Source organism: Puma concolor, chromosome C1 (genome assembly GCF_028749965.1).
Source record: "Puma concolor isolate L17-30 chromosome C1, mPumCon1.1.hap2, whole genome shotgun sequence".
NCBI lineage: Eukaryota > Metazoa > Chordata > Mammalia > Carnivora > Felidae > Puma > Puma concolor.
The window spans coordinates 222,969,572-222,994,857 of record NC_141674.1 but is presented as its reverse complement, the minus strand read 5'-3'; the positions used below and the strand labels follow the sequence as shown (position 1 = coordinate 222,994,857).

General features: G+C 60.1%; 1 protein-coding gene and 1 long non-coding RNA gene across 3 annotated transcripts; both read left to right on the top strand.

Moving 5' to 3' along the window:
- Nucleotides 1-1,628: 1,628 nt before the first annotated feature.
- On the top strand, nt 1,629-12,316 carry LOC147578789 (uncharacterized). 2 transcript variants are annotated; one of them, XR_015254355.1, is made up of 3 exons: nt 1,629-2,080; nt 2,554-2,672; nt 12,053-12,316. It is a non-coding gene; the product is annotated as an uncharacterized LOC147578789 (long non-coding RNA). The 2 variants fall into 2 exon arrangements; XR_015254354.1 differs by lacking the exon at nt 2,554-2,672.
- Nucleotides 12,317-13,150: 834 nt separating this feature from the next.
- On the top strand, nt 13,151-25,169 carry STK25 (serine/threonine kinase 25). The gene is given in 14 exon segments (XM_086720217.1): nt 13,151-13,285; nt 13,794-13,916; nt 19,076-19,306; nt 19,988-20,044; nt 20,501-20,609; nt 21,331-21,488; nt 21,572-21,757; nt 22,147-22,292; nt 22,510-22,542; nt 22,544-22,587; nt 22,590-22,624; nt 22,782-22,853; nt 24,358-24,494; nt 24,713-25,169. Coding segments are annotated over 13 exon segments (1,278 nt in total). The 5' UTR covers nt 13,151-13,285; nt 13,794-13,886; the 3' UTR covers nt 24,753-25,169.
- Nucleotides 25,170-25,286: the final 117 nt, after the last annotated feature.

Here is a 25,286-nt window from a genome sequence, read left to right as displayed (position 1 = left end):
CACGGCCACCTACAGAGCCTGTGTGGGCCTCTCCCCGAGCCCAGCCCTGGAGGAGACTGAGCAGCTGGAGTCTGCAGGGATGTGGACGGTCACGGACGTGTGGATGGGCATGGAAGTGGCTGCACAGGGCTGCAAACGTGGGGCTCACGTGAGGCCTCGTGGGCAGGACTGGCTGTGGCCGAGAAGGCCACGTGAGGTTCCTGTGGGACTCTGATCTTCTGGACCCCGTCCAGGCCTTCCAGGACATCATGGGGCTGCTCGTCTAAGGTGGGGGCCTGCATGTTGCATTAAGTCGTTGCTGAACTCCTCCTGTGTGCAGGCTGGGGACACGTGCCCGCTGTCCGGGGACCCATGACTCATGGGTGGGGTGGGGCTTCACCAAGCCTCTTCATTCTCCTTTCAGAAGACACCCGACGGGAGCTGCTTCTGCCTCCGTTGCTGTAAGCACCCTGACCCAGGTCAGCGCCCCTCTCTTCTGGAATGCCTGCCTCTCAGCCACACCTCTCTAGGCTACCCTGTGCGTGGGGAGTGCCTTTTCAAACCCAACCATTTTCATTAGTGCCCGGCACCCCGGCACCTGCTTTTACCCTCCCCGACCTCCGAGGCTTCCTCTCCCCTCCCTCTGCCTTGCTCTCAGCTCCAGCCACCCATCTCCTTGTAGATCATCAAACACTTGTGCCTCAGGGCCTTTGCACTTGCTGTGCCTTCTTCTCTACTATCTTCACGGCTCTGCTCACGTAACATTTCATCAGAGATGCCCACTCCTGGATCCTGACTCTCCCGCCACTCCCATTACAGTCTTCCTCACTCTCACAACCTCTGTGCAAAGCAGGTCCCTACAGGGGTGGCCCAGGACAAGGTGGACCAGGAGGACACGAGGCGGAGTCCCCGAGAGGTGTGACACAGCCTGCCGCTCACATACCCGAGTCTGCCCTCTCGGAAGTCCAAAGCCTCACTGACGGTAGATATCCTTATTGAGTATCACTTTGTGTATGTTCTACGGGGCACGGCGCACCGTCCTTCCGGGTACCTCAGGGCTCCCCTCCTCCTCTGGCTCAGGTGTTCATCAGGTGCTTTGCTCCTCCTGGACGCAGGGGCAGAGATCTGTGCGGAGCACCCGTGTGGACTGAGCCGAGAGTGGGGGGCGCTGCGACTCCGGCCCTCCATCCCCGTCGGCGGTTCCCCTGGAGCTCTGTTGTTAGGGGTTCTGTTTACTCCAAGGCGTTCTTGCCCCTTTTCTCTTGAGGTCCAGGATGTGCACCTCGTGGGTGGTGATGGGATACCCTCAAGGTTCTCTGACAGGAAACGAACTGATGTACTGGACCTACTGGAAGGAGGTCAGGAGCCTCAGAAAAGACAGACGAGGGGAAATGGCCCCCCAGGCACCAGCCTCTCTGCAGGGGGTTCCGCACAGGGCCACTCAGGCTGGTGGAAACTGGAGCAGAGAAGGAGCCAGAGGATCCCGACCAGAAATGCACAGCATCCTTGAACCCTGGAGACGTTTAAAGAGTCCCAGAGGCAGAAGCCGACAAGGTGGTCACGTGGACATCAATCTGCAAACACTTGTGGCTTGGCCCAGGCTCTGGGATGAGGTCCCTGCCCTGCTGCCAGATGGGAACACCCCAGGAGGGGCCCTTGGGGGTGCTGAGCGAGGTCTGAAGGGGCTGGTTCCCCGGGCCCGTCTCCCCACCCCACCCCACCCCACCCCAGGGACAAAGCCGGGGAGCGCGGTGCAGGGCGGAGCCGTAATGTGGGCGGGGCCCCAGGTAGCCCCTGCGGGGCGGAGCCGTGGTGTGGGCGGGGCCCCCAGGTAGTACCCCAGGGCAGGTGACCCTCACTACCCCTTCAGGAAGGCTGCGTGGGCAGAAGCTGCCCGGGTGGGCGTCCACTCCGGCTCTTCCATAGCGATGCTGCAGTAATAGGAGGGCTTGTGGGACAGAGGCGGCACCTGGAAGCTTCCTGGGGCTGAGGCCTGGGGAGGCTGTGAGACCCGCTCTGGCCCCTCCCTTTTTTTCTCTAGTAGCTCATTCTTCTTCCGGAAGGATCAAAGCCGGGACAGAAGGGTTTTGTATACACTGGGGTAAGTGCTGGATAAACACCCAGGGGCAGAGACGGGGGTGGGGGGGGGGGGGTTCTACATGCCTGACCCTGTGCCCCCTCCCTCCCCCACTGCACAAATGGAAGGGTGGGCTCCAGCCTTGGGAGGCGGCCTCAGGGCGGCGGGCTCAGCCGGACCAGCTGCATCCGCCCGCAGGGCCCGTTGCCCCTCTGCCAGCCCCTCCGCTGCTTAATTATAAAGTATTTGGGGGCACCTGGCTGGCTCAGTCAGTTAAGCATCCGACTTCCGCTCAGGTCATGATCTCACGGTTGGAGGGTTCGAGCCTGGCGTCGGGCTCTGTGCTGACAGCTCAGAGTCTGGAGCCTGCTTCAGATCCTGTGTCTCCCCCTCTCTGCCCCTCCCCTGCTCGTGCGCTCTCTCTCTCCCTCTCTCTCTCCCTGTCTCCAAAATGAATAAACATAAAAATTTTTTTAAATGCGAACATTGTCAAGCAGCCAGGTGAAGAGCCCAGTTAATGTGCCCGCTGCCGACAGAACTGAGCAACTTTGCACCAGCTGTGAGCCATCCGGGCTCTTGTAATTTCCCAGGCACAGAATCAGCCCTTTTCCTTCAGGTATTTATTTGTTCTCCTTGGCTTGTCCATATTCTTTGTATATTCTGGGTATTAATCTTTCGTCTGTTTTATATAAATGTTGCAAATATCTGCCCGCTCCCCCAGGCTGCCGCCCTTCCCTGGGGCCTTCGTTGGGGCAGGGCCGCCCACCCCGCTGTCTTACACCTGCTGCCAGGCTCTGTTCCTGCCCTTCTGGTGGTGTTTAAAATCCAGTTTTGTGGGGCCCCTGGGTGGCTCAGTCAGTTGAGCGTCTGACTTCTGCTCAGGTCATGATCTCATGGTTCATGGATTCGAGCCCCACCGGGGCTCAGCACTGACAGCCGGTAGCCTGCTTGGGATTCTCTCTCTCTTCCTCTCTCTCTGCCTCTCCCTGACTCGTGGCTTTTCTCTCTCAAAATAAAGAAATAAACTTTAAAAAGAGAGAGATTCTCTCTCTAACAAAAAGCGCCAGTTTTGTGGATGTTAGTAAGAAAGATGTTCTTTTTCTTGGTCTTCTCCAACCTGGGCTGGAGGTTTGTCCAACACTTCCTGCCGAAGAGGCTGGTGTTTTCCAGGACTTTGAAACTCAAAGCTGAACCTGAGTCCAAGTCTGGACTCACCGTGGACGGGCCCTGCCTCAATTCCTCATGCTCCTAGCTACTTCATGTATGTGTTCACATCTGGCACGGTGAATTCGACTTTCATGCATTCTTTTTGCATTTATTGTGCACTTCAACGAAAATCATGCACGTCCATGATTTAAAGAACTCAGTAGCTTTATGAGATTTTCGGTGAAAAGCAGCTGTCCCCGGGGCCTCCTCCCCAGACACACCATCTCCAACCCTCACTACAAGGCACGCCTCTGGGCAGCTCTGGGTTCTCTGTCAGAGATGTGCCCACTCACTTGCTGCCTTGGAAGGTGAGGAATCAGCCCCCCAGCCCCACACCTACTTCCTGGCTGCTCTACCTTCCCGTTTTCACTCTCTGGGACTGGGTGAGGTTTGTGTCTGTGCCAAAGGGCAGAGCCATGCTCACAGCCCTGGCGTCCCGGTGGTGGCCCTGCAGTGCACACTCTTGGTGTGTGACTGTCCAGTTCCAGTCGTTTCCAATCTTGCCCCAAAGGAAGATAACCCAGAGCTCTGGGGCCCCTCGTCGCTGGTCCAGCCTGCCATTCCCCAGTGACATCCTCAGGAAAACAACATTCTGGATCAGTCTGATGGATTCATGTGAAGAAACCCAGGCCACACCGATCCTATAGTGTTCTCTGACCTCAGAGCTTGGCGGGGATTCCCCCAGGAGAGGTACAGGGCCTTCTCGGGCTCACCCCTCGCCCCTGCCTTCCATTTCCCCAATATGGTCACATCACAGGTTCACCTTGGACATGGCTTGTAAGCAGCCATTCTGATTCACAGGCTTCCCTGCCTGGAGTTAAGGACTGCCTCCCCTCCTACTGCTTCTGTGTGCCTGGTACGAACAGTTGATGGACACTTTGTGGTCCTGTCATCGTTATCAGTCATTGTTCCAAGTGCATCTGTCCGTTGTCCTGTCCTGGAGGCCCCCCTCTGCGTTCTTCCCCCGTGTGCGTGGGTCTCACCCCTGTGCAGGTGATGCCAATGGCCTGGGGCCGGCACCAGCTTCCCAGTGTCCCCTCCCCCACCCCCGTCCATATTCTCTGCTCCATCTCTGTGTCTTTGGTTCTGGCTTCTGGAAGAGTTCCTTAATTTTATCTTCATGCATTTCTATTCCAATGCTTCTTTCTTATTCTTTGATCATTGCCTTAACAAAGCTTCCTGTTCTCGGTGTTATGGACACAGTATCTTCTCTTTCTGAGGATCATAACTTTAAGGGACTTTTTGGTGGGAGGCCTCTTATTTTGCCCCCTCTCCCCCCACACTTCTGTATGATTTAGTCCTCCCCTTTCGTGAGGGAGGTGCTCCTTGGCTGTCCTTCCACGTGGACAGGAGGTCCAGCAGCTCCTTGTGGGTGTCCAACCAAGTCTGGTAGCTGGCCTGCTTCTCTCCTGGGAACCCTAAAACGAGGTCCTTTTCCTGGGCAGTCTGGCTTCTCTTGAGAAGGTTCGTCAGGTCTCCTGCTTGGGGTGAGGGGGGCACTCCCTGTCTTTCTGGCAGCATCCCGGAGCAGCACTCGTGAAGGGAACCAGGGTCTGCAGGCTGGGAGACAGCCCCTCCTTGACACCCCTCCCCTGGGCCTCACCGCCCTCGACATTCCCACAGCTGGAATGCCTCAGACCCAGTTTCTTCCGAGGACAGAGTCTGATCTGGTTTTGTCCTGGGGGCAGCAGGCTTGGGCAAGGCCACCCAGCCTGGCTGCGGGACGTGGGTGAGGGACGTGGGGGTCAGGCCCTGCTGCCTTCCCTGGCAGGGACTGGGCTGTGACACTCAGACACCCTCGGGGTCAGCGTGAGCTCCATCGATTTCACAGTCCCTGCCTGTGTGTGTCGGGGTGGGTACAGGCCCTGGACCCCAGATGTCTGGCGGGGCCATGAGACTTGCCTCGGCCTATGAAACGTGAGTAGGGTGACGAGGGCCATGAGTGAGCAGAAGCTTGAAGAGCCAGGACGCGCTTCTGCCTCCTGACTCCGCCACAGGCTCTGCCCCAGAGAAGGCTGCCCCTCCCCCTGACTCCTGGAACGCAGCAGGAACAGGAGTGTGTGTGGGCGGAGCTTCGGGGAGGAGCCAATGTGTGTGGGCGAGGCTGCAGGGAGGAGCCAGGGGGCACAGGTGCCTGCAGGAGAGAGACGACTTGGCTGCCGCCAGGGTCTGTGATTCAAGGGCTGCTCCTTACCGGGAGTCACTGCCCGGAGCTGACAGCTACTTGTGCCGAGTCACACACCACCTTCCATCTTTCTTTGCATTACAGTGTGGTGGAAAGCATGCAAATCTCTCATCTACTGTTGCCTTCTCTGCCTTCTCTGCAGTTCTCTTTGTTTTTGAGGGTTTTCCCTATTGTACAGTTCTTTCACTGCCATTTTAGAAGGGCGTGGGGAGGAGATGTGACTGATGAGCTTTTTTTTTTTTTTAACGTTTATTCATTTTTGAGAGACAGAGAGAGACAGAGCGTGAGTGGGGAAGGGGTGGAGAGAGAAGGAGACACAGAATCTGAAGCAGGTTCCAGGCTCTGAACCGACAGCATGGAGCCCCTCGCGGGGCTCCAACTCACAAACTGTGAGATCATGACCTGAGCCGAAGTCAGACGCTTAACCGACTGAGCCACTCAGGCGCCCTGCTGTTGAGCCATTTTAAACTGGGATTGTGGTTGCCTGCTTTCCAGCGGTACAGTCAACACTTATGCTGACTTCCCAACACGTTTCGCTGACCTCTGTGCAATTCTGCTACTTGTGTCCTGTGCCTCTTTATCGTTGTTCTGGGCGACGCCGTCCGATCCTTCTTTCCGACTCCTGGGTCCCTGTGTGTTTGAAGATGCCTGTGACTCCACTCGGGATACAAGTAGACAGCACTCCCCGGTCTCTGTGCATTTCCATTGTCCTCCCTCCTGTAGTCTTCCTCCCTGCTCCGTCCCTTCCTCCTCTCCTTTATTAATCTTCATTAATCTCCCGGGGCTCCTAACAAAGCAGCACAAACCTGGCCTAGAACAGTAGACAGGCTCTTTCACAGTCTGGAGGCCAGGAGGCCAGAACCCCAGGTGTGGGCAGAGCTGGCTCCCTCGGAGGCTCTTGGGGAGGGTCTGTCCTTGCCTCTGTCCTCACTGTGTTGCCCTCTCCCTGTGTGTTTGCGTCCAAATCTTCCCGTCCGGAGGCCCCTACTCCAGCATGACCTCATCTGAACTTGACGTCCTCTGCAAGGACTCCCTGTCCAAACAAGGTCCCATTCACAGGGACAGGGGTAGGACTCGACATGTCTCTCTGGGTGATGCCATTCAACCCTCTCAGCTTTTTTTTTTTTTTTAATTTTTTAACATTTATTTATTATTGAGAGACAGAGAGACACAGAGCGTGAGCAGGGGAGGGGCAGAGAGAGGGAGACACAGAACCTGAAACAGGCTCTAGGCTCCGAGCTGTCAACACAGAGCTCGACACGGGGCTTGAACCCACGAACTGTGAGATCATGACCTGAGCCGAAGTCGGACGCCTAACCGACTGAGCCACCCAGGCGCCCCAACCCTCTCGGTTTTTAAGACTTGTTTTTATCCTTAGACTTCTAAAACTTACTACAATGTGTTAGGTCAAGACTTTATTTCCTCTTCTAACCTGAAAACCCACATTTCTCTTCACTTTTGGGGAAATTTTGCCTACTGTGTGTCTCTGCACATGCATGTGGTCTGAGTGGTTGTGGGTGTGTGTTTGCCCCTGCCTGCCTGTCTGTATCTGCCTGAGCGTCTGTGTGTGTCTGTGTCCGAGTGTGTGTGTGTCTGCGTGTCTGCGTATGTGTCTGAGTGTGTGCGTGTGTGAGACTGTGTGCGCCGTCCGTGCTTGGCGTGCCGAGTGATCAGTTCCAAAGATGTGCTCTGCCTAATCCCTGCGCGTGAGCTGCCTCACGTGGCAAAAGTGACTTCGCAGGTGGGGTTGGACTGAAGATCTTGAGGGGGGAGATCCCCCTGCATTGTCTAGATGAGCCCAGTATCATCACAAGACTCCTTGTAACTGGGACCAAGGAGGGTCGGCCTAGAGAGCAGATCCGTAACAGGGTCTGGGAGAAGCAGGGTCAGAGAGGCTGGCTTTGCAGATGGGGGAGGGAGCATGAGCCAAGTTGGGCTGCGTGTGGCTTCTAGAAGCTGGAAAAAGCAAGGAAACGGGTTCGCCCTGGAGCCTTCAGAAGGAAACAGCGCTGATAACGCCTTGACTGTAGCCCAATGAGACCCATGTCAGACTTTTTCTTCCAGAACCATCAAATACCTGCGTTGTCTTAAGCCATTCGGTTTGGGGCATCTTGTTAGAGCAGCCGTGGGAAAGGCGCGTGCCTGGCGCTTCTGGTTGTGAGCTCGCCTCTGTTTAGGCTCAGGGAGCCCAGGGAGAGCTTGCGGGGCACTTTGGGAAGCCAAGCTGCTGCCCTCCGCCAGGGGAAACCTAGTCTATAAGTAATACATGGTCATTAATAAACTCTGAAAAGTACAGAAAAAATTAAAGAATTTGCAGGAAAGAGTCATAATCTGGCTCACAGGCAAGCGAGCACTGTAAACGTCCAATACATTTATTTCTATCCAACAGGGAAGAAGGAAGAGAGAGAGGGAAGGGGGGGCGGGGGGCTGGGTTGCAACAGGAGCAGTTTTTCTATTTTCCCACTTGCCTTGGGAACACTTTCCTGTCATTATGGTGTCTTAGCAACAGCAGTTGGATGACAGCACCGCGTCCCAAGGATATATGGAAGTATTATTCAACTGTTAGTATCACTGGGTTTTTGCGGTGTTTCTGCTTTCCCACCTTTGAGCTAAATCGTGCCTATTTTTTTAATATTTATTTATTTTGAGAGAGAGAGAGAGCGTGTGTGAGCATGTGTGCGCGTGTGCGCGAGGGGGGCAGCGAGAGAGGGAGGGAGAATCCCAAGCAGGCTCCTTGCTGCCTGTGCAGAGCCCGATGCGGGGCTCCATCCCACGAACCGTGAGATCACGACCTGAGCCGAGATCAAGAGCCAGACGCTTAGCTGACTGACCCCCCAGGTGCCCCGCGCCTCTCGATTTCTTCAGTGCTGATGCCTGGAGGTGGTGTTGCCGGGTCAGCAGGAGGGGGCGTTTTTTAAAGCTCTGCACCTGGGTAATATTATGCAGGACAGCATTGTTCCCCCCACCGCTCGCCCCCGAACCCCACTGCCAGTATCTGAACCCATCCGAGTCTGAGCTTGCCCGGTGGGCACTGGGCAAAGCAGCACTTTTTTGGTCCGGAGCCTGACACGACCCAGGGTGTGTCTAGAGAGGCTGTGCTGGCTGCTGGTGACTGGGAAGCTGGGCGGGAGGCAGAGGCTGCTGGCTAATGCGGAGGCACCTGAATGCACCAGTCTTCACCAAACTGGGTTTAGATGTTTCCGGAACTTCAAGTCAGTCTTAGAAGGTGAAGATTTGCTGTCTGTGAGGGTGGAGGAGACCTCGACCCAGGAGAGCCTGAGGATCCTCGAGGCTGCGGTTGGGGGCCGTCACCTCCCCAGGGCCAGCCGGGGCTCCCACCCTTCCACCTAGTGGGCCGGGGAGCAGGTCTGGGCAGGCCCAGGAAGTCACCTGAGCCATGTCGTCACCTCCAGTCCAGACTTGGTGTTTTGTTTGTTTGTTTGTTTTTGCCCTGAGGGGAGTGAGTTTTCTTCTACCTTAACCTCCTTCCTGAGATCCTGAGGCCTTGAATGTGTTATTTTGAAACAATCCTCATTGTTCTGAGATGTCAAAGTCAGCCAGCAGACACAGATAAGGCTGTTTTTCTGAATACAGGAGTAAAATCTGGTCACTGAAGTCTACTGGACCTGGAAAGTTAGGAGAGCAAATAAAATAAGACTTAAGATCCACATGGCTGTGTCCAGTCCCCATATCCTGTCAGTTCAAAATAGTCCCCATGTGTATACACAATTAGCATGTAGTTCTAAAACCTGGTTTTTCGCAGCGCCGGGGTAGCTCAGTCGGCTAAGCGTCGGACTTCTTGCGGTCCGTGGGTTCAAGCCCCGCGGCCGGTTCTGTGCTGACGGCTCGGAGCCTGGAGCTGCTTCGGGTTCTGTGTCTCCCTCTCTCTCTGCCCCTCCCCGGCTCCCGCTCTGTCTCTCTCTCAAAAATAAGTAAACATTAAAAAAAAATTTTAAACTGGTTTTTCACTTAACGCCATCCCTGAGCATGTGTCCGTGGCATCTCTTCCGTCCCACGGCTGGAATCCTCCACCGCCCTCCAGGAGCCGTCAGCCTCGTCCACGGACGGGCGTGGACAGGACACTCCTGCCCTTCTCAGTGGCTTTCCTGGTGGTGGCAGTGGGTGCCAGGTCACGGCTGGAAAGTGAGGCTTCCTGGGGGTCGCACTTGAAGGCGCAGAGCCTGGTGGGCGGAGAGCGGGATCGGAGGCGGAGGTGCAGAGCCCAGGGAGCCCAGGGCCTGTGTGGAACTGGGTGCTCCCCACGCCGGTTCCATCCTACACCCAAGCCCGGCGGCCATGCCATCTGCCCGTGCGGGGTACTCTCCCTGCAGTCTCTCGGTTGCCCGGACATCCCAGGACACCCCTGTGGCCCTGTGACACCCGCTGCCTGAGTGCTGCCTCCCGTCCACAGTCACCAGTGGCAGGCATTGTCCTCGGCCCCGGGGAACACCCTCCCCTTCTCCATTCTCTTGAACCCCTGGACTCCGGGATCCAGGCTGATGGGCTCCTCTGGATGACACGGGAGCCCCTAGGGGCCGGCTCAGCCATCCACACCCTCCTCCCACGACAGCCTGGGTCCCAAGGAGGGGCGGTGAGGCCGTCCCCACGCCCCTCCCCGCCGTGAGCTCTGCACCCTCTCATCCTTGCCCGGTTTAGGGTCTGAGAAGCCTGGGGATTCCCCTCTGGGACCTACTACCAGGGGCAAGGTGAAGCCCCCAGACCGCTCAGTCCCCTCCCACCCAGGGGGCGGTTCTGGTGCCTCCCCCGCCCAACACTGCCCCTGCCCCTTTGGACGGCGTGAGCTTCTGCAGCCCTCCCAAGATGAGTCCATCTGACCCTGACATTGGCCAGGAGAGCATGCACGTTAGAGCAGAAGCTTCTGGCCCGCCTTGTCCCACCCCTGGGGCCCCAGAACAGGGGGCCCCCCGCAGAACTCTGACCCAGAGCCCGGGGCACTGGGCCAGTGGGATCATTCAAGGCCACGGAGGCTGGGAGAGGCCTAGAGAGAGAGAAGCAACCATCCAGATGTTGTCCAGAGCGGTGGTGCCATTTTGCATTCGCACCGCGTAGGATGTATGAGAGTTCCGGGTTTTCATCCTCCTCCTGAATGACCAACTGTTCAGCTCTGCCTCAGGCAGAGGGGTTTCCAGGGATGTGGGACTTTCAGTGCCAGAACTGGAAACTCCCTATTATCAGTACCTTTGATTTTAGCCATTCTAACAGGCATGTAGACAGTACCTCGCTATGGTTTTGTTTGCATTTCCCTGATAGTTAATGACATAAAGCATCTATTCACGTGCTACTGCCATTCACCCATCTTAATTAATTATGTATTTATTCTTTTTTTTTTTTAATTTTTTTTATAACATTTATTTATTTTTGAGACAGAGAGAGACAGAGCATGAACGGGGGAGGGGCAGAGAGAGAGGGAGACACAGAATCGGAAGCAGGCTCCAGGCTCTGAGCTGTCAGCCCAGAGCCCGACGCGGGGCTCGAACTCACGGACCGTGAGATCGTGACCTGAGCTGAAGTCGGACGCTCAACCGACTGAGCCACCCAGGCGCCCCAATTATGTATTTATTTATGAGATAGAATGAGCAGGGGAGGGGCAGAGAGAGAGAGAGACAGAGAGAGAGACAGAGAACCCTAAGTAGGGTCTGTGCTGTCAGTGTAGAGCCCAACTCAGGGTTCCAACCCACGAACCATGAGATCATGACCTGAGCCGAAGTCAAGGGTTGGACGCCCAACCGACTGAGCCACCCAGGTGCTCCTCACCACCCCCTTTAATGAAGTGTCTATTCAAGTCTGTTCTCAATTTTTTTTTAATTGGGTTGTTTTCTAACTGTTGAGTTTGGAGAGCTCTGTGTATATACGTTGTATAGTATGTGTATAGTATAAATACATATTTCACGTACATACATCCGTATGTATGTATGTATGTATGTATTTGGATATGTGCTTTGCAGTTTTTTTCCCCCAGCCTTGTAGCATGTCTTTTCCTTCTCTCAACAGTATCTTTCTGAAAGCAAAATTTAAAAAATTTGTTGACATTCACTTTATCACTGCTTTTCTTTCTTTGCGTTAAATGCACGTAACGTAGGGGCGCCTGGATGGCTCAGTCAGTTAAGCGTATGACTCTTGGTTTCAACTCAGGTCACGATCTCAGTTTCCTGAGTTCAAGCCCTGCATAGGGCTCCGTACTGACAGGGTGGAGCCTGCTTGAGATTCTCTGTCTCCCTCTGTCTCTGCTCCTCCCCCACTTGCGCTATCTCTCTCTCTCTCAAAAATAAACTTTAAAAAATTAAATACACATAACATAGACTATACAGTGTACAATTCAGTGGGATTAACAAATTCACGATGTTGTGTAATCATCACCACTATTTCCAGGACTTTTTAAAAATCACCCCAAACAGAAACTCTGTCCCTATTAAGTAATGATTCCCTGTTCCCCTCCTCAGCCCCTGGAAACCTGTATTTGACTTTGTCTTTTGAATTGGCCTATTCTCCATGCCTTAGGTAAGTGCAATCATGCAGTATTTGCCTCTTGTGACCGGCGTATGTCCCCTGCGTAATGTGTTTGTTGTTTGTTCTATTTTAAATAGGCTCCATGCTGGGTGTGGACTTGGGACTTGAACACACCACCCAACACAGAACTTGGACTTGACCTCATCAAGATTGGGATGCTTAACTGACCAGCCACCCAGGAGCCCCTGCATAATGCTTTTAAAAGTTCATGTTGTGACACGTGTCAGAACGTAATTCCTTTTCTATTTTATTGTATTTTATTTACTTTAAATTGTGACATAACACACATAAAATTTACCATCTTAAAAGTTGTAAGTACATTAGCATTGTTGTGCACTCAATCTCCAGAACTCTTTATTTTGTGAGACAGACTCTGTGTGGATTAAACAGTAACTCCCCCCATTTCCCCTCCCCCGGACCCTGGCACCCACCGTCTACTCTGCGTAAATCTTCCCCCTCTAGGGACTCCACGTATGTGGACCCATGAAATAATTGGTCTTCTGTATCTGGCTTCTGTTAACGTGGCATAATGCCCTCCAGGTTCATCCATGTTGTCGCAGCTGTCAGAATGTCCTTTTTCAGGCTGACTAGTATTCCACGGCTTTGCTACGTCACATTTTGTTTCTCCATCCCACCCTCCACGGTTACTTGAGTTGCTGCACTGGGCAGGGTCTCCAAAACAGGGCATCGGCGAAAGCCCTCCAAGGCGGAGGGGAGGAGGGAGGAGGGAGAGCAGAGAGCGGGGAGGTGGGTGGGAGGGACCACCAGGAGGGAGGACAGAGAGGGGAAGAGAGGAGGGGAGGGGAGAGGAAGGCCGGAGGGGGATGGACGGGACTGGGAGGGAGGACGGAGAGGGGGTGGCGGGGGTAATGGAGGAGGCAGACGGGGACCGGGTGGGCGGGAAGGGGAGCGAGTCCACGGGTGGGAGGACGCATGCCCAAGGGCCCCCCCAACCCCCGGCCGCAGGACCCCATCCTGGCCCCGGCCCCGGCCCCGCCCCGGCCCGGCCCGCGGCCTGCTGGGAGACGTAGTGTAGAGCCGCTCAGGAAGCCCGACTCCGAGTCCCGGCGAGCCCCGCGACACCGCCCTGCCCCGTGGCTTGCCGGGACTTGTAGTCCAGAGCCGGCGGGCACCCGAGCGCGGAGCGAGCGGCGGGACTCGGTGTCCCAGAGAGCCCCGCGCCGGGCCACGACACCGCGCACCGCCCTCGCCGTCGCCGCCGCTGGGCTTTCTCCGGTCGCCGCCGCCGCCACTGCCGCTCCTTCGCGGGCTGGAGGTCCGGGCGTTCCCCGGGCGAGAGGAGGCTGCGGGTGGGAGCCTTCGTGGGCACTGAGGAGCGGGCCGGGGGAGGCCGGGATGGAGCCCCCCGGAGGTGGGCGCGCTGCCGGGTGGGCCCGCGCCTGCGGCGGTTGGGGAGGGGGCCGGGCGGTGGGGGGTGTCGGGCAGTTACGGACCGTGGGGCGAGTGGAGGGCGCTGAGGGAACTGGGGGCGGGGCTTGGCGGTGGGGGCAGGGCGCGGGGAGGGGGGAGAGGACGCTGGAGGTGGGGTTCGGGGTGGGGTAGGGCGCTGGGGGCGGGGCTCAGCGCTGGGTCGGGGGTGGTGTGTGAGGGGCGTGAAGGGGCTCGGGGACCCGGCCCTGGGCGGCGGGGGGGAGTAGCGGTGGAGGGTCGAAGGCCAGAGCGCGGGCGGGAGAGGCTATGAAGGGGGCCCCGCTTGGTGAGGCCATCAAGGAACGAGACGGGTGGGGGCGCCTGGCCCCGGGGAGCCCTGTGTACCCCGAGCGGCACCAGCATCGAGCGCGCCTGCTGTCCTTCCAGTTGACTGAAGCGAGGGAGCCGGCTTCCGGAGCCTCGAGGCGGGATCTAGGGGCCTCGTGGGGTTGCAGCCGATGGTCTGAGGGCATCGCAGACATGGCTCACCTCAGGGGCTTCGCCAACCAGGTAAGGCTGGTTCCGGGATGGGGGGTGTGCGGCAGCGTGCCTGCCCCGCCCCCGCACGTGGGAGCGCCGACCGCCGCGTCCCGGGAAGACGTTTATTTCACCCACGAGCGTGTCACCTGAACAGCGCCTGGGCTTTCAGGAGAGCCGCCCGCTGAGGACCCCGCTCCTCCGGGGACTCCGAGGAGGGGGCAGTGCAGAGGGGCTGCTGCCTCGGGGCGGCTGGTGCGGGTTTTGGGGGGCAGATGCGCGCAGACTTCTCAGAATAGAAGCCCCCCCGCCCCGCGCAGGAGTGGAGGGTGTGCGGAGGCTGACCTTGGGAGCAGAGCGGGGCCGGGCGGCGCTGGTGGGTTTGTCTGGGAACCTGGGTGGCTGCGTTTGCGGGGTCCCGGGGCCGGGCCGGGGGCATGCCGGGCTGTGGCAGAGGCTGGGGGTCCCCTCCCTGGGGGCGCGATGAAGCCGCCTCGGGTGACTTGGTGTGTCGGGAGAGCTGAGGGCCCCAGTGTGTTTCTGTCGGGGTTTCTTGGGAAGGCTGCTCTAGGAGTGCGTCACCTGGGCCGGAAGTGCCTGCCTGCAAAGTTCTTGTGCTTCCCCACCCGAACCACTTTGCGGCGTCACCGGCGGGCTCTGGGGGACCCCCCACATCCGGCCGGAGTCTGTCCAGCTCCAGGGGAGCCGGCTGCTGGTGCTGGGACGTGGTGGCGGCAGCCAGCGTGGGGGCTTGTGGTTGGTTCCCCTCCCCGTTTTGTTGTCTCAAAACAAGGGCGATGGAGGCAGCACGGAGACTTTTCCTAGGTGCTGGCGGTGTGGTCGTGTCCTCAGTGGGCTGGCTGCTGCAGGGTGATGGGATGGCCCGTTAGCCCCCCTCCGCTGGCATCTGCCCCGGGGAAGGTGTGGACGGGGAAGCCTGTGGGGCTCCCATCGAGCGGCGCGTCCTGCACCAGCTGTGGCCACAGATGGGAACCGAGCCTCGCTGGTTGATGCCGAATGGGGCTAGCAGATTCCTCTCTAGGCTTTGACATTTCTGTCTGGTAAGTCACATTACTGGTACGCAGAGAAAACTCGGCCTCGAGCTTATTTTCAAGAGCCGCAGGGTACATTTTGCACCCAGAAAGAGCCTCCCTTGCCTTACCCCGCCCCGCCCCCCATCCTGCTGCTGGTGAGTGGCAGAAGCTGCAGAGAAAGCACCGGAGAACCAAGCCGGTGATCGTGAAGTGACTGTATCGAAGCTCACCTTGTAAGTTCCACGGCTGCAGCTCCAAGTGCACAGGAAGCCCCAAACCCATGTGTGAAGGGCTTTGACATTCATTGTCAAACTTGAGAGGCGGTTAGAAAGGTGCGGGTTAGAAAGAGAGAATTGATTTGGAAAAAAAACAAAACACTTTGTCTGGGTGACATTTACTCGTTCAGTAAACGTTTATAGAGCACTTGCTGCCAGTCTCTCTGCGCTAAGCCTTTTGCGTGTGTAGCTCTCGTGGTTCCCCTCAGCCTCACCACACAGGTGCCGTCGTCACCCTGGGTTTAAAAACTCGGTGCTTAGAGATGTTAGTCGGCTAGAAAGTGGCAGATCGAGGCTTCGGATCCAAGTCTACCTGGGGTGACGCTCCCAACCGTCCTGCAGTCCGATGGCAGGATGTGTCTGTCGTCGCGGCTTCATTGTTTCTCCCAATGAATCAGAAATACCCTTTACCATTCTTCTTTTCCCTCTTAGAACACAGGAAGGAAAAAAAGCTGTGGGAGTAGTTTCCGTGGCTCCCGGAAATCGGAGCCCTGAGCTGCCCCCGTCCCCGTGTGCGGTCGGTGCTTCGTGTCGGCCCTCGGCGTCCAGATCAGACGGGGAGAAGGGACCCCTCAGGAACGAAGCCCCCTTTGTCCTTTCAGAGGCCAGTGGCAGGGAGCCTGTCAGTGTATCATTTTCTCTTGAGACAGTTGTCACTGTGGCTCCGTGGGGCAGTCCCTGCTTGGGGCAGTAGGCTGTGCTCCCCACAGCCTGCCCTCCCGCCCTCCTCATCTCCCCTCCCCCCCCCCCAGCCCCTGCTTGTTCCTGTGCTGCCACCTGGTCGTGTGGTGGGTGGGGATGGCTTCGCTCCCCCCATTTCATGAGGTGACATTAACAGCAGACACGCTGCCAGGCAGCGGCCACAGACCTGGCAGCCTCAGGGTTGGAGGACAAGGGTGTCAACCCCCAGAGCCAGTCGAGCTTTTGAGCTGTTCCAGCATCGCCTGGAAAAGCAGCCCGAGGCCCCCAGACCCAGGAGCTACTTGCCTTTCCTTCTCCCGGCGGGGCTGGGAACAGGTGGGCCCTGTGACATTCTTGTAGCGTCAGGCTCGCAGCCAGGCGTGTGCACGTGTCACACTGTCTGCTGAGTTGACTGGCCTGCAGTCGGGGGGGACTCAAGAGTATGAGAGTCGGGGGTTGCGGCTCCCCGCCTTCCTTGCCAAGCCAGGAACTCTGGCTTAGGGTCTGCCGTGTTCTCCCGGGCAGTGGGGGTCTGAGTGCCCCGTCTGGGGGTTTCCCTTGTTGGGTTGCTGGCCCTGTGTGGAGAGGGCCGCGGTGTTCTCAGCAGGGCTGAGGGGAGCGGAGCAGGAGGACGTGTTGCCAGCAACTGCCTGACGGTGGGAAGGGGACCCGCTGATTGGTGCTGCCTGCTGTCCGTCCCACCTCCTCCAGCTCTTCTCTCAGGGCACCTTAGGAGAGGGACTCTCTTCGGCGACAGAGGACACGAGGTCAGGGCACCAGCTGGACTGGAGTTACTGGACAGCCGTCGTGGGGTGTCCTGCAGCGCTGTGCCAGCCCTTCTGGGGCAGGGGACAGGCTGGCGGTCTGGTGGACCGCCGCCCCCGGCACCGAATAGGCGGTGACGGCCGAGTCGATGGCAAGAGCCTCTGGGAAGGTGCTGTTTGGGCAGATGCGGAAGGAGCAGGTCCGGGAGGGGCCATGTCGCAGACCATGACCCACCGCGGCAGCCAGGGAACAGCGAGGTCCCCCACCCGCTCGCGGAGAAGGCCCTCCGGCAGGAAGGTGTTCTTGTCCGGCCGCCGGCTGGTCGCGTGTGGGGTCGCGTGTGGGGCCGGGGTTGGCGGGATGGCGCAGGTGCCCTGCCGGGCCTTTCTTTCGGGTGGGGGTGGGTTCTGGCCACGTGATCCGCGCCACCCCCTTCCCGAACACAGCCGACTGGCTGCAACTCGCGGCCACATGCCTAACCTGTCCTGGTTTTCTTGACACGCGCGGCAGGAATGGAGATGCCCGGCGGTTGGGCCCGAGGGACCCGAGTGGCGCTCAGCTCTGTGTCCTGCTGAAGCCTTCAGCCTTGGCTTGGGGACTCGGTGGTAACTTGACCGCGTGCACCCGCTGCGCCTTGTCCTCTACGCGCACTGGCTTGGGGACTGGGCTGCTGGTTCTGGTGAGGAAGCGAGGAGGGCCACGTTCCTGAACCAGCTGGGCCAGCGTGTGGGTGGTGCCCGGCCCAGCCCGCCCCGTCTGTGGGGACTGTGCTGAGTGCTGCTCTGCCCCTTGGTCCCGGCCAGGCCCCGCTCCATCTGCTGTCCTGCGGGGCTCCTGGCACCCGACGGCCCCTGCTGTCCTGGCTCTCCGGGTGCTCGGAATCAGGGCTGCTCACCTGTGGGCCTGTGTGCTGCCCCCTCCCTCCCGGTCGCACACCTCGGGAAGGCGGCTAATTAGCAGTTTCTGTTGATGCGTAGTCTCTGTCTGGAGCCGGTCAGGCCCGACGTGGAGCTTTGCTGGGGGTGAGCCCAAGGTGGGCCCCGTGTGTGTGCCGAGTCCATGCGTGGAGGGCTCTGCTCGGGACCGGGGGCGCCCACCCACCGCAGGATGGGCCGTCCCTCGGGCCGATGAGGCACGGGAAGCCGTACTTTTCTCCCTCGTGTACCCGGCACCAAGATGCTCTGTTGCCGGTGGTGCTGGGGCTGTGGCAGCGGCCTCTGTGCCGGGAGGTGCCTCCTGGTGGATCTGAGTCTCGGGGCCTTGGAAAACCCTTTCTGCCTCTGCCTGGACAAGACGCTAGGCTCCCACCCTCCTGGCCCCCTGCGTCGCTCTGGGGCTGTGTGGACTGCTGCTGGCTCTCTGAGGACACAGTGGCTTGGCGTTCCCAAGAGAGTGCTGTTCTCGGGAGCCCGGGGGGCCACGTGCGCAGGGGTGTTGCCTCCTTCGGGCAGCCCCCCGAAGGCTGAGCGCCATCTCAGCCCCTGACGTGTGGAAGGGCAGTGTCAGGCGTGTGAGTGTCCGCCCGCGGGCGGGCGGGCGCCCCTCTGCCGGCCGCGCCCTGGTGCTCAGACCTCTGGGCGCTCTTTTTCAGGCTTTGAATTGAAGTCCGAGGACAGGACAGTGCGCTGGTTTTGCGTGGTACTTGAATATCCAGGATTAAGCATCCAAGACAGCATCAGTTTTCAACTCCCCGCTGGTGTGAGGGTGGAGCTGTCTTGAGGACTGATTTGGGGACCAGAAGGGAAGCCGTTTCCGGGGGGTGTGGCTCCCAGGTGTGCAGGGAGAACCGGCTGACGCCATAGACTCTTGCTCAGGAGGACTTCGGGGGGGTCCGGGGAACCTAGCGCGCCGGTACCTCCCTCCCCCGCCCCCGAGTCTAGCTGGGGTGTGTTTGTTACAAACGAAGAGGCAGCATGGGTATGTTCTTGCGAACTAGGCCCCTGGTCCGCGAGACTGCATCGGTGCTGTCCCCACTGTCCCCGCTATCCTATGGGATAGCCTCGCTGCCCCCAAATCCCCATTTCCTACCCACGTATCCCCTTTAAACTTGTCTTGTGCCTCACTTGGCCCTCCCCACGTGTCCACGTGTGGGGTGTGGGCAGGTAGGGCATGACCTTCACGGTCTCTCCACCTGCTCCACAGCCTGGTCCCTTGGCTGCTGCGGGGGCCTCTGTGCTCCTTTGTGGGGAGGGTACGTTTAGGTTTCCTGAACAAAGAGGTAAAAGCAGCAAGGAGAGCGGTGCCTGGCCGGCTCAGTCAGAAGACCGCGACTCTTGATCTTGGGGTTGTGAGTTCAAGTCCCACAGTGGGTGTAGAGATTATTTAAAAAGCGTCAACTTAAAAAAAAATGTGGGTGGGCTCCCTAGCTCCTCATTTTGGGGATTGCCACCTCCTCCAGCAGGGTCACCCTCAGTCTGCCTGCTCCGTGTCTCTACAGCACTCACGTGTGGACCCCGAGGAGCTCTTCACCAAGCTCGACCGTATCGGCAAGGGCTCCTTTGGGGAGGTATACAAGGGCATCGACAACCGCACCAAGGAGGTGGTGGCCATCAAGATCATCGACCTGGAGGAGGCCGAGGATGAGATCGAGGACATCCAGCAGGAAATCACTGTGCTCAGCCAGTGTGACAGTCCCTACATCACCCGCTACTTCGGCTCCTACCTGAAGGTGCCTGTGGGGTGGGGGCTCGCTCCATGCCAGGCCTGCGCTTGGGTAGATGCCCGTGACCGCCGCCCCCCACCCAGGCTGCCTCCAGAGAGGCAGAAAGTCCCTGTACCTGCTCGGGAGGCCCGGGCTAGGTCTGCCCCCACATGGGGACGGTGGGGACAGGCCGGGTCTGAAGGATGAGGGCGCTCAAGAAACTACAGTCCCGAGGGCCAGGTAGGCATGTAGGACATGAATGCGACCTAGTTGGCTCTGAAGTGGCCGTGGTGTCTCACTTCCTGGCTGTGCCGTCTCCCAGGCCAGGGCAGCCCCACGGCACAGCGTCTTTGAGCCCATCTCCCGCTCTGCCCTTGGGGGCCCGCCCAGGGGGCCGCCTGGGTGCAGGTGCCCGCAGGCCGAGTGCCGGCTGGACATGTCATGCCTGCAGCCTGGTTCCCATTGGGGTACTGGCATGGGGGACCTGGCCACCGGCCTGAGCACTGGGTCCATCTACACACACACACACATCAGGGCTGTGACAGGAGGGGGGCTGGATAGGGGCCCCTGGGGCCTTTTTGCGGTGGGTCCCTGAGGGTTGGTCCCTGAGGGTTCCTGAGGGCTGGAGGCCTGAGTCTCCCCTGCCGGGGAGTGTGTGTGTGTCTTGGGGCCGTGGCCTTGAGCTCATGGGCGTTTCTCTGGGCCCAGGGCACGAAGCTGTGGATCATCATGGAGTATCTGGGCGGAGGCTCCGCGTTGGACCTGGTGAGGCATAGGCTGCGGCAGTGGGCGGCTTGTCGTGGGCAGGAGTGGACACAGGAGGTGGCTGTGGGGCTTGGGGCAGCAGCCCTGGACCCACTGCCTGAGGACCCCTGGCTCCTGTGGGCCTCCGGTCCTTGGCTGCTTCGGTGTGGTGCGTGCTAAGAGCCTTCTCAGCCCAGAAGTGAACTGGGGTCCATTTCCGCTGGTTTCCCAGGGGTTCTGGGCTGGTGGGTGCAGGCGGGTCAGCGCCCCCAGGTACGTGGGCTCGGCAGTGGCCGGGACCCCCTTCACGCCAGCGGAGAGAACGGTAGATACCGTCTGGAGAGAGCCTCCCCCACTCCCACCTGACTCAGCATCTGAAGTCCACTTGTCCCCTGGTGGAGGCCGCGGCCGTGGGGCTGGGATTGGCATGTGCCGGTGGGGGTGCCTGAGGCCCTGCTGTCCCTTCTCTGCCTGCAGCTGAAACCCGGGCCCCTGGAGGAGACGTACATCGCCACCATCCTGCGGGAGATCCTGAAGGGCCTGGACTACTTGCACTCGGAGCGCAAGATCCACCGAGACATCAAAGGTCCCCGGGGGCGCGGCCCCTGTCCCTCGTCCCCGTCCCCTCCAGACCCTAGAAGCGCCAGGGTGCGAGGTGGAGGTCGCTGCGAGGGGTGTGCGGCTGGCGGTGCTGGGGGGTCTGGGATGCGGGGACCCTTGTAGTTCGGCGCTTCTGGCCTGAACTCCCTTGGGCGGTCCGACGCTGAGCGGTGCCGTCTTGCTCTGTTCCTGAAGATGCTGCCAGTAACAGAACTTTCCGAGTATGTTGTGCCCGTACGGTGGGGACACCACCTCTGCTCCTCGGGTCGGAAGGGACCTGATTAAAGCAGACGTGTGGATTTTTGCTCGTGGTCTCCTGAGCGCCCAGTGTGTGATCCAGCGGCCCCACCGTGGGAGCCGGCCCTGCCAAGGGCAGCCGGGGGTGTGAGGGCGAGGGCCAGAGTCACTTCTGCCTGCTTTGCCGTTTGGGAGAAAAGGGCGGCGGCTCTGTTCTTGGGGTTTGTCATATAAGGCACACTCTGGGAAGGCCTGGACCTCGTGCCCAGGCGGGCCCCTCCCGCAGCCACCCCCCGGCTGTGCACGTGGTCCGGGGTGCCTGGCCTGCTGGGTGCCGAGGAGAGCTAAGGTCCCTGAGCCAGACCTGCTGGCGTCCCCAGGTAGCCCTGTGCTTCCTCAGGCAGCTGTGTGCAGGGGGAGGGGCCCTGCGCGGCGCTGAGGGTGACCCCCTACCGTCCTGTGTCGAGCAGCCGCCAACGTGCTGCTCTCAGAGCAGGGTGACGTGAAGCTGGCCGACTTTGGTGTGGCGGGGCAGCTCACAGACACACAGATCAAGAGGAACACGTTTGTGGGCACCCCCTTCTGGATGGCACCCGAGGTCATCAAGCAGTCGGCCTACGACTTCAAGGTGGGTGCGGCGGGCGGCAGGGGGGCCGCCGCGTGGCTTGGGGCCCCCCCGGCGGCAACAGTCCTGTATGGGTCTCTGTCCAGGCTGACATCTGGTCGTTGGGCATCACGGCCATCGAGCTGGCCAAGGGCGAGCCTCCGAACTCTGACCTCCACCCCATGCGTGTCTTGTTCCTGATTCCCAAGAATAGCCCGCCCACCCTGGAGGGCCACCACAGCAAGCCTTTCAAGGAGTTTGTGGAAGCCTGCCTCAACAAAGACCCCCGATTCGTAAGGCCTGTCTCACCCTGGCCGCTGGGGCCCTGGCTCTGTGGGGTGGGCCGGGAGGAGGCCTGAGCGGCTGAAGGCGGTAGGGGCGGCTCTGGGACCGGGCCCCAGAGAACGGCCCCGTGGGAGGGGACGGGGCCTGAGGCCCCTTCCTTGCGCCCAGCCTCGCCCAGCCCCGAGCGCCTCCTGATCCAGAGCGGGCCCTGGCCAGGGGCTGAGGTCTGGGGGAGCTCGAGGCGGGTGTTTACCTGGTGTGGAGGGGGATGTGTTCCACCCCAGCCTGCTGGTGGCCTCGTCCCTCTGGTCCCCGGGGGGAGCCGTGAGCTCCGGGAGTGTAAAGGCAGAGCTCAGCCGTCCCTGGCGTCCGCTGACCTGTGCCCTTCCTTCGGCAGCGGCCCACTGCCAAGGAGCTGCTGAAGCACAAGTTCATCACCCGCTACACCAAGAAGACCTCCTTCCTCACTGAGCTCATTGACCGCTACAAGCGCTGGAAGTCGGAGGGGCACGGCGAGGAGTCTAGCTCCGAGGACTCCGACATGTAAGGGCCCTTCTGGGGGTCACGCCCCCTGATGGCCGTGGGCCTTGTGCCGTGGGGGGTCAGTGGGCCCCTAGGGCCCCAGGGCGGGCCTACTCGACATTTAGGGCCATGAGGTTGTCTCCAAAATCAATGGGGAGACTAAGGGCAGGTGTGGACCTTGGGACCCCCAAATCCCAGCCCCCATGCTCCTCACGACCCTTCTCACCTTCCACTGTAGTGACGGAGACACTGAGGATGGAGAGCAGGGCCCCCTCTGGACGTTCCCCCCCACCATCCGGCCGAGCCCCCACAGCAAGGTGCACAAGGGCACAGCCCTGCACGGCTCCCAGAAGGTCTGACCTGGCTGGGGGGTGGGGGGCAGGCACCCAGGCCTGGACACCTCACGGGCTGCACCTTTTAAGGAGGTCAGAAAGCTGGGAGGGGGGCGGGGCACGCCTGACCCTGGGGCACACTCGCTCTCATCACCCTGCCGGGGCTTTGACTTGGCAGTCTGCGGAGCCCGCCAAGAGGCAGCCGAGGTCCCAGTGCCTGTCCACGCTGGTCCGGCCTGTCTTTGGAGAGGTAAGGGCCAGGTCAGGGGGTCCCCTGGGGCAGGAGGCTATCGTGCTTCCCTGCACACGCTGTCCCCACGTTGTGACCTTGAGGTTTATCAGGAGGTGTGCTGGCCAGCCCCCCCCCCCCACCCCCCGCGTGTGGGGCTTCTGGGCCCTTTGAAGCCCATTGTGGTTGGACCTGGACCTGGGAGCCAGGCTTTCTGAGCAAAGCAGAAGCGGCTGGGAGAAAGTACTTTAATGTGACCTCCCCAAGTTCTCCCCCTGCTGTGGTGGTTTGGGGTCTCAGGATGGCTTTGATCGAAAACTCCTGTGACTTTTATTTTGAACTGCAAACGCATGGGATGGTTATCTGTTGAGACAGAGCCTGGGAGGTTCAGTTCTCAGTGCTGGATGTCGGGCCCAGGGCAGGGAGGCCTCAAGGGTCATGCGACCCTGCATGTCACCTACCAGTGGGGGGTCGATAGCACCCCAGGGACCCCCACACCCTGGACTTGGGGCTGGCAGTAGGTCAGGGGCCCAGTTCCCACCGCAGGCCCAGAGAGGGAGGAACGGGGTGCTGAGAGCCTTCCTGAGGCAAGCGGGCCCTTGGGTATCCGCTGGGGGGCAATGGGTAGAGGCGGGAGAGCTCCCACCGGGAGGGGCCTGATATTCAGGGGAGGAGGTTGGGGAGGAGCAGGTGGCAAGAGCGGTACTGTCGGGCCATGGACCAGGAGCTTGGGCTCAGCTGGGACACGTCCCCACCCTGGGGAGGGAGGCGGCCAGTGTCACAGGAGGGCCGGGGCTGTAGCGCCCCGGGCCGCTTGGAATGTGTAGAGTGGAGGGGTGGGGCCCTGGGCTGCTGGAGCCCCTGTACCGTGTGTGATGGCGTGTGTGTGGGGAGGTTGGGGGGGAAGCATAGCCTCATCCAGGTGGTCGGGGCCCCCCGTGGGGCCTGATTCTGTGGGCGGGGCCTGAGGTGGAAGGCCGCTGGACGGGGTGTGCTAGGAGGCACCCTTGTAGTTTCTGTGAGGGGTGTGGCAGGGGACCCGGGTGACCTGCTTCTAATCCCCAGGGCGGTGATGCCTCCATCTGGTTCTCACAGTCCCCGGTGGTGGTGGGGCCCAGGGTCAGGATGCCTTGATCTGGCTGTGCCGCGCACTGGGGGGGGTTTCTGGGCTGTTCTCTCAAGTTTGCGGGGCCTGAGGCACGGGGTTTCTGTGACCCTTGGGAGGAAGCCACGTGGTTAGCCCGGCCCACTGTAGCGTGACGGTGACGGGCCAGTAGAGACCCCTCTCGAGAACGGAGTTGGGAGATTCCCTCAGGCGTGGGGGTGGGGCAGCATCTGTCTTTGCGGGAACCCTGGGGGACCCGGCCCACCCTAGCTCTGCGGTGGACCGACGGCTGGGGTCCCGCAAACGCAGGTCACAGCGAGGGGCCGGGAAGCCTTCCGCGGGAGCTTCCTTGTGGGAGCGTCAGAGCCGAGGGCCCCGGGGTCGGCAGTTCCGGTCAGGCTCCCGGTGGTCTCTCCGCAGCTCAAGGAGAAGCACAGGCAGAGCGGCGGAGGCGTGGGGGCGCTGGAGGAGCTCGAGAACGCCTTCAGCCTGGCCGAGGAGTCCTGCCCTGGCATCTCGGACAAGCTGATGGCGCACCTGGTGGAACGGGTGCAGAGGTGAGGCCCGGGGCGCCGGCCTTGTCTGCGTCGGCTTCTCTTTTTCTCTCCTCTTTTTCTCTCCTCTGGAGCCTCGGGGCCTGCGAGGAGAGGCTGCGGCCCTCGCGGCCCCCGGCGGGCTGTGCTCAGAGGCTCGGGTCAGAACGCGGGCCTCCCCCACCCTGTCCAGGGCCGCGCCCCACCTGGCCAGGAGTGACCGCGTCTCCCCCGCTCCGCAGGTTTTCCCACAACAGAAACCACCTGACGTCATCCCGCTGAAGGCGCTGCTGCTTGAGAAGTGGGGAGAAGGGTCTTTGTGTGGAGCCCCCTGTGCTGTCGTGGCCACGTGGGCCTCACTGCCGGGTCACCGCCCCCCCACCCGCGCAGAGGGTCCCTCTTCCACGTCCCCTCTTGGCAGCGGAGCACCGACCTGCAACCACGTGGCACGAGGAGCAGAGACTGTCGGGGCAGCCCTGCCTCCTCCCCTGCCTGGGGCCCACCGAGGCCGCGCCGGGCCCAGGTTTGCTTCGTGTCGCATTACCGTGTCTCCCAAGGACTCGTTTCGGCCAGGATTTTTTTTTTTTTTTTTTTAAAGAAAATGAACTTCCTGCTTCCCTAAATGTTCTGAGGTTAAGGTGTTAGTTTTCATAGAACATCGAGAGGCTCGGGCCACTTTCAATAAAAACCTGAATCGGACAGATGCTGGTGGTGGGCGGGGGCCCCGGTTCTGGCTTCTGAGTCCTTATCATGGCACAGGGTGACCCTGTGGCCCGCTGGCAGGAGAGCAGGGGAGAAACTCTTTATTTTGGACCG